General features: G+C 38.1%; 1 protein-coding gene across 1 annotated transcript in view; it reads right to left on the reverse strand.

Moving 5' to 3' along the window:
* Positions 1 to 9,085, reverse strand: part of SEMA5A (semaphorin 5A) — a 227,816-nt gene that overhangs the window by 188,439 nt on the left and 30,292 nt on the right. The window contains exon 3 of the mRNA XM_074146236.1: positions 4,977 to 5,022. Coding sequence (XP_074002337.1) covers positions 4,977 to 5,022 — 46 coding nt within the window. The remainder of the gene's footprint in view (positions 1 to 4,976; positions 5,023 to 9,085) is intronic.

Genomic DNA, 9,085 nt, shown 5'->3' on the forward strand with positions numbered 1-9,085 from the left:
CACTTAAACACTACTATTTAGATTTCTGCTTTTATATTTTAAGGAATATAAAAGGATTTTCAGGAAATCCAGCTTTCATCTTGGCCAATGCTTTTATGGATTATTCTACTATTACTTGAGGTGAGCAATAACAAAGCAAAACTCACAAAACAGAACCATGCAGAGTCAGGCTTTCTGTGCCTGTGAGCCTACTATTGCTGTAGCAAGAGTTATAAAATATTTGTCCTTCTACAATCACAGCCCAATGAGTGCTTCTTTCCTAATCCATAATCGCTACGCACACATTGTTGCAACAGTCAGCTGTGAACAATTTGACTCTTCAGCTTCTCCGGCAAGAGCTTAAAAGGCTTTCACTCGTTTAGTCTTCTTTATTCTCGTACACAAAGGAAATTGCTGAGACACATCAAATACCGGTTTGCTACAGACACTATCATATGAAACTTGCTTACCCTAACAACAGGCTTCTCCTATAAAGTACAGAGCACAGAACCATGACGTGGGATGACGACTTTGATTTAGCCACAATGGGCAACCATGTCTCACTGCATAGTCCTAGCTCATGTTTAGATACACATCCTGTCTGATGTAATCTAGTAGCATTCCAAGCCTCACTTTTACAAGGGCTTAACTTTCACTAGACTGATGGAAACAGTACCTTTTTAATACATGAATCTCTGCTCCGAATTTCTTTTTGAGAACTTGTATTTCAAACGGCTGTCTGGCTTTGGATTGTTTGCTCTTGTGTGGTTTTTTTTTTTTTTAAAGGAAGGTTATCTGGCATTTCAAAACTATTTTCCAGGTATACACTTGTAGAAAACAGAGCATACACATATTTTGGCCCAAAGTAATTTTCCCAAAAGTTGCAAATAAGAGAGAGCCTTCTTATCAGAGAAGATTCCTTTTCAGAGAGCCTTCCTATCAGAAAGCAGTATCTGACAATACTGCAACATATGATAATATTCCAAAATAATGCTTTATTTATAAAATGACTAGCTTTTAAACAATATACAGAAATTTGTAAACAAAAGATTTGCAAAGATGCTTCTGCTATAGCTACATGATTCTTACTTTTCCACTTTGTTACATGTAACATGAAGCCTTTTACCTTCATAATAGCAGCGCACGGATAAACTAATGACACATTCCAACAGACATTTAAGCATGAGAGATGAGGAAACTTGTTTATACAAAAAACAACTGAAGTGCATAGACAGTCAAGATTAAGTTTTAGGCATTCTCTTATTTTCCAGATAGAAATGTACTATAAGAAAGATTAAACAGATGAATCATCTAAAAAAACCAAAGCTTCAAAGCAAAGATTTGATATAACTTTTACTTTGCTTCTCACTTTTGTTCCTACCTCTCTCAATCATAATAGAGTTTCAGGTTTGAAAGATCTGAAGCTTCTGAATACTGTATTTTTTAATTGCTAACTTGGTAAACTTTATATCCCCTAATCCTATTCAAAATACTTCTTTCACCACATATGAATGAGAGAAACTTCGCATGCCCTAAAGTTTCAGAAATCAAAGTTTACTTCAATCATACCTGATGTAATCCTATTGGGATTACTGGGATGTAATTGGGATGCAGTTGGGATGAGTGGGACCACAGCTAGGATTCTGACGTTCCAACAAAACTTATCTGAAAGCTCTGTAAATCTCAGCGAATCATTTGGTAAATACACTCTTGGCTCTAGGTGGGTTTCAGGTTGGTAGCTGGTAAGTATGAATTCCATGTTCCCACATGGAACTTGTTACTGTCTCTTTCATTGCTAAATGTCTCATGCTTTCCAGTATGAGACAGAGAATCTCTCCGTACCTTAACATTTCACAATAAAAGCTTAGAAAAGTTGTGGATCTTTACAGCTGAAGACTTGTAAGAAGAGTTCAGACAGGTAACCACCATTAAGAATAGCCACAGTGACCAGTGATCCTGCCCCGGGGTACCTGGAGGGGCTAAATCGCCTCTCAAGAATTCTCCCAAACCTACTTTTATAAGAACAGCAACTAACTTCATACTTTCATACCAGATTACATGATGACCTGAGAGCGTTCTATAATGAGTTTGGGAGTCCCAAACAACACCTCTTACAACCTGGTTAACTTGCATCAAAACAAAGGCTTGAGCCACCTTTCCAGTGCCATAACTGGGACATCCAAGAAAGCACGTCTTTTGGATAAGGGCTGTCCTGGGCCACTCTAACAGAACCAGAAGGGAAGCAGAGGGGAAGAAGAGGAAGAAAAGATCTTTGAAGGACAATTATGAAGGAGTCATAATGGCAGGCTTGAGAATAAGCAGAAAAACTTTCAATACTTGGAGTACGGGTAGTAAAGACATGCTGGTGAAAGACAAAAAAAGTTATACACTTTGATTTTGAATTATAAATACAATCTCCCTAAAGGGTTGTGGAAAAAAATCTAAGATAGAGGCAAACCAGTGGTGCTACAGCACTGAAGACAGAGTAAGAAACTTTACCAAAAGCCAACTGGAGAAGACTGTATAAAGGCTTCTGCACATTCATAAGACCGAAACCTAGCAATCTAGTATAACATCAACAGTATAATTTCTGCCCTCATTTTGTATTTTTTGCTGTTTGGAGTGGGAGAGTGTTTGTTCAAGTAAGTCAACACAATTACAAATGTCTAATCTACAGATTTCTCCCGCATTCAATGTCCAATTGGTGGCCAGTGACGAGTGGAGTTCCTCAGGGGTCGGTACTGGGACCGGTGCTGTTCAACATCTTTGTCAGAGACATGGACAGTGGGATAGAGTGCACCCTCAGCAAGTTTGCCAATGACACCAAGCTCGGTGGCTTGGTCGACACACTGGAGGAAAGGGATGCCATCCAGAGGGACCTGGACAGGCTTGAGAGGTGGGCTTGTGCAAACCGCATGAAGTTCAACCAGGCCAAGTGCAGGGTCCTGCACCTGGGACATGGCAATCCCAGGCCCAAATCCAGGTCGGATGGAGAATGGCTGGAGAGCAGCCCTGAGGAGAAGGACTTGGGAGTGCTCGTGGATGAGAAGCTCAACATGAGCCAGCAGTGCGCACTGGCAGCCCAGAAAGCCAACCGCATCCTGGGCTGCATCAAGAGAAGTGTGGCCAGCAGGTCACGGGAGGTGATTCTACCCCTCTACTCTGCGCTTGTGAGACCCCACCTGGAATACTGTGTGCAGCTTTGGAGTCCTCAACACAGGAAGGACATGGACCTGTTGGAATGGGTCCAGCGGAGGGCCACGAAGATGATCAGAGGGATGGAGCACCCCCCCTATGAAGACAGGCTGAGAGAGCTGGGGTTGTTCAGCCTGGAGAAGAGAAGGCTCTGGGGAGACCTTATAACGGCCTTCCAATATCTGAAGGGAGCCTACAGGAGAGCCGGAGAGGGACTCTTTGTCAGGACATGTAGCGACAGGACAAGGGGTAATGGTTTTAAATTGGAAGAGGAGAGGTTTAGATTAGATATAAGGAGAAAATTCTTTACTGTGAGGGTGGTGAGGCACTGGAACAGGTTGCCCAGGGAAGTTGTGGATGCCCCATCCCTGGAAGTGTTTAAGGCCAGGCTGGATGGGGCTTTGAGCAACCTGGTCTAGTGGAGGTGTCCCTGCCCATGGCAGGGGGGTTGGAACTCGATGATCTTTAAGGTCCCTTCCAACTCTAACCATTCTATGATTAGTGACGTCAGACTGCTGATACTTATCCTAACAGAGGTAACCTGTGAACTTCAATCTATGAATTAGCAGAATAAACTACAACTGCACCATCAGAGATCTCTAAGTGCAGGCTCTCAACAAGAACCTTCAGGACTTAACCCAAATTATCTGCCAGGATATTGATTATGTCACATAAGGTAAAAGTAGACAGCCTGAATTCTGGATATTAAAAGTGCTTGGTGCATCACAGCCTGAAGCAGTAGCAACAAAATCAAATATTTATCAATACGCAATTTTGGTTAATTATAAACCAACTTCAGATCTTGTTTCTAGTAGTCTGGGAAGGTAAAGGAAGACTGCAAGCCTAATTAAAGCATACACAAGGTGTTCTACAAATCACAAGGACAACCTTACCTGAATGCATTTTAGTTTTTCATATTCGATGGTATAGTATTAGTTTGTGAAATAATACGCACAGTGCTGAATCTAAAGCTAGTTATTTTTAAATTGCATAAATGAAAATATTATGAAAAGCCACACATTTCTGTTTCATTGTGATTTTCTATTTCTACACCTTAGCAAGTTAGCTAACTTCATTAAATTTATTAAAACAATTCTTAGAGCCAAGAATACAAGACATGATACCAAGCTTAAAAATAATGAAAGATAAAACCAACAAAATCTAAGCAAGGAACACCACTTTGAAGACAGGGGGAGGATGAGATTGCTGGTATATGGAAGACAGATGATGTTCAGGATAAAATAAATTGATGAGGGCTTTCTGTGAAGCCTAACTGCCTCTAAAAGGCTTTGTTTCACCTCCCGAGCTCTAACAAGTTTTAAACAATGGATAGCTGCCTTATACACAAACCTGAGATTCTGATACTTGTGTTCATACTATATTTATTCCTTGAAAAATTGCTGTTTAATTTGCCTACTTTAACTTTAGAAATATGAAACTTTTTATTTATCATTATTTTAAAAAGTATCCTTTCTCTACAGTAACAATAAATTCTGAATACAAAAGCTGTACAATATGTTGGGACATTTTTCCTTCTTTTCAGTCTCCATTTTGTATAGATCCACTCTAATAAAATCAGAGCTGAGCGTATGGTAACATCAGGTCTGTATGGCCTGGGACAAAGGCTAATCTGGAATTAAAATGGATAATATGACTTATATAATATGAGGCCGCAAAGAGGACAAAAACAGATGCACACTTATCTGTACTTATGAAGCTTTTGAATATCTTGATTATCTGCTTTAAAACATCTGCTTACCTACATCATGCAGAGGAACTAAGACAACAAACATAAAACATACCTGTATTAGAGAGAGATCCTCAAGCTGCAACCTGAAGAGGTAGTTTCTGGGGTTAAAAAAAATAGTAGACAAAAATTGTTACTAGTGTTAAAATAAAAACGTAGTTAATATAAATATAAATGAATACAAATAAATTAATATAAAATAAAAAAATAAAAAAATATTGATAGTCAGGACTAAATTCTTTCATGGACTGTCTTAGCATACAGCCCTTTGGGCTAAGGACTAAGGCAGTTTCTAAAACAAATTTTCATCTTGAAGGACTAGCTGTATATGAATAAAGTAGATATTTATACTGCATACATGTACATCTAAGTCATTGCTCCAGTCTTCCTTTAGAATCAATGATTCAGCAGATTGGTGTGACCAGTGTTAGATGTCTAAATGAGAATAAGAGGACAGGCAGATTAAAGCTGTCTGTTTCTCTCCACAATGATGGGAACCTTACACAATTTGCTCAGCCACAGATATGTGAAGTTTGAAGCAAAGGATCCCATTATAATGGAGCATCTGTAGAAGTCACAGATTTTTCACAATTCTGATAGAAGTCCTGTTGCACCCGGTCTAATTTCTTTGACACCTGAGGATTTTTTTCAACGTACAGCAGGAGCTACAAATGAACGAAGCATATTTTTCAAAAGCTCATATTTTTATAGCAAAAGGATTTCTCACTCCACTTTTTCTCTACAGCAGTATCACTGCACCTACAAAACTTGGGAGAAGTTTAGGCAAACTATGAACTAGATGTGATGCAAAGACACTGCTTGATACCTGGGTAAATGATGGGTTGGGATACTCAGAAAGGTGAATGTGCCCCACTGACCAAAAGTTACTTCCTTCAGCACATGCTGGTGCAATATATGTGCACTACCATAACTCCTCCCAACTTACTGCATCTAGTTAAAGCAGCTGTCTTGTTACACCTGTTCTGATAAACCAGCTCTGTTGGTAACGCTCATAATATCAGTCCATGACCCTCATAAAAATGAGCAAATACCAAATGATCTTTGAACTGATTTCAGCACATCCTTCTCTAATTCAGATTCTCTCTCATGCTAGGTGTGCAACAGAGCTCTTCCATGCTCCATGTCCATATTCCTCCTGCCCAATTTTTTTTTTTGTTTCTTTCTTAGTTTCTTCTCATACCTCTTTTTCTTCTTTCCATTAAGTCTTTTTTTTTTTTACACTACATCTTCACAGATATAATATTCTTTGGTCCTTTTCTGTCTAATTATTACCTTATTTAAAGCAATTCTGATTTTTCCATTGCCACTACAGAGTGATTATGTTTTATAAAAAAAAATGCATTTTTTGAAAGACTAATATAAATTATGTCAATTTAAATTTATTCATAAAAAATCTGTAACATCAATTTCCAAGATTTCAACAAATTCGCTTAAAGTAACAAAAAAATAAATAACAAAGAGATGATTAAAATTAAACTTCAAATTTAAATATTTGCAATATTCACAAAATATCTGCAATATTACATCCATGTAACTGGTAGAAGTGTAATCTAAATTAAAATTATCATAGAATATGAACATCATAGAATAGTTTGGGTTGGAAGGAACCTTTAAACATCATCTAGTCCCCTGCAACGAGCAGGGACATCTTCAACTAGACCAGGTTGCTCAGAGTCTCGTCCAACCTGGGGCAACTGGGATTGGGATTCCAGGAATGGGGCAACTACCACCTCTCTGGGCAATTTGTTCCAGTCTTTCACCATCCTCACTGTAAAAAAATTCTTCCTCATATCTAATCTAAAGCTACCCTCTTTCAGTTTAAAATCATTGTCCCTTGTTATGTCACTACAGGCCCTATTAAAAAGTCTCTATCCCCATCTTTCTTATAAGCTCCCTTTAAGTACTGAAAGGCCACAATAAGGTCTCCATGGAGCCTTCTCTTCTCCAAGCTGAACAACCCCAACTCTCTCAGCCTGACCTCATAGGAGAGGTGCTCCAGCCCTCTGATCATTTTTGTGGCCACATTTTTGAAGATAATAATTCTAATTCTTTCCAAAGAGGCATGAGGAGCCAGGGGAGAGCAGGAGAGGGATGGACAGGAAGACACACCGACAGAAAAACAAACTGTGTCTAAAAAACAAACAAACAAAAATATTCTTTTTCAAAACGTGTCTCAGAAACACAACTACTATCACGGCCAGCTTTATTTATGGACTCTGGGGTGCAGCTATATATATCTATTTATTGACTCTGGTACATACATGGTCTACTTAAATTGTAGATGTACAGGAATCAGGTCACTAGATTTTCCTAGGGATATTGCTAAAGGTAGTTACTCAAAATGCAAGAGGCAGGCTATTAAGGCAAGAATTCATAAGAAAGTAAAATAAAGCCAGAATATCTGTTATTAGCACAGATAAATCACTACAAAGAAATAACTAAAATATATGTTTGAGTCATGAAGAGACCTGAAGTGGACAGACAAAGAAAACAGTACATTGCAGGACAACGTTTACATAAAGCTTCATCCATAAGCAAGTTGACTTCAAAGACTTTCACTGAAATGTCAAGAAGCAATGCATATAGACTTTCTAACCCATCTACACACTCTCTATAAGGACAAAAAACACCTTCACAACTGCAAAATTTTATTGCTCAGAAATATTCAGCAGGTAACATAAATACTTAGTCTGCTCCTTGTGTATAAGCTTCCATCAACCGTCACTGATTGCACTTCTTTTGCTCCAGATATCAAAGTTAAAGAAACCTACAACTTCACTGCTGTTGAAATCTTTTTTTGCACTTATAGAAGCAGAACAAATGTTTTCTTCCAGAGAAATTGAACTGCATTCTCAGCAGGTATAAACTGTTTCTTAGCTCAGTGGTATCAGACTCACAGGAGTGGCACATAAATGCCCCGTTTCACTCTACAAATAAATGCAGTGTCTGTTGCAGAATATATGAGCAGACTGATCTCACACTTTCAGTTTTCAGGTCAGTACTTAGCACAGTGTCGTGTCAATCTCTATGCGTACTTCATCTTGCCTTGTCTACTGGAGATACATGACTGATGCAGCGTTTTAAGACAGATTATCAATTTATTAATGTCTTTTTATGGTCTTTCATCCTGACATCACTTCAGCCTATTAAAAAGCTATTGTCCCAAATTGTAAAAATTCTAAATCAATACATACATAAATACAGTATCATCCTGAAAAAAAAAAAGCAGAGGCTGAAAGTTTTGTGTGTTTAATTTTCCTAGATAATGAGATTTGTATCCTATGCAGTAGAGCACAACACTTCTACCCATTAATATACCCAGTCTGGAATTAGAACTATTGATCCTGTAAGTGTTACGGAGACTAAAATGTCTACATTCATGTGAATGAGCCAAGAGCCAAAACTAACTCATGTATATTTTTCAAATTCCTGTGGGTGCCAATAACCAATTAAAATATTATTTTCGCTTTTTAAAGCCGTCAGAAAGAAAATGGAATAAGAAGAAAAGCAATGTGCAAGGTATAGTAAAAGCATTACACCTTAGCAACATAGAGGTAAACTGGGCAAACGGACAGCGTAGAGCGACTGTGACTACATAAATAATGCTAGAGCAAGTGGCAAACTAGCACTCAGAGAGCAATCAGAGCTATTCCTACCTAGATGTGCCCCCTTCAGTAAAACGTACAGGACTACATTTAGCTCTATAAATACCTATTGTATTTGTTTAACATTCTAAGGCATGCATCTCTAACACAGGAGAATTCATTCAAAAAAAGACATGTATGAGAAAAAGCTAAAAAAAAAAAGAAAAAAAAAGAAAAAATAAGCGTGACAGTAAAAACCACACTGGAAATATGATATTAATAAATCTGGCAGTCCAAAGAAAAAGTCAATGCCAATTTTCATGACACGTGCAGAGCCATTAGTCTGCTCACAAGATAGGTGACAATAGGTTTTTCAGTATGTTATTGATATTATGCCCTGGATTCTAGTGCATTTATGATTTGAAGGCAACAAAGGATGTGAAATAAAAATGACCAAGTGCATTTCTGAAGCATAAATACAGACCTCTTAGCACATAGGCCTGTCTCTTGTCCACATATGGTGGTAATAAAAGCAAAACAAATACAATTTTACATGCTG

This window comes from Numenius arquata, chromosome 4, assembly GCF_964106895.1.
Source record: "Numenius arquata chromosome 4, bNumArq3.hap1.1, whole genome shotgun sequence".
NCBI lineage: Eukaryota > Metazoa > Chordata > Aves > Charadriiformes > Scolopacidae > Numenius > Numenius arquata.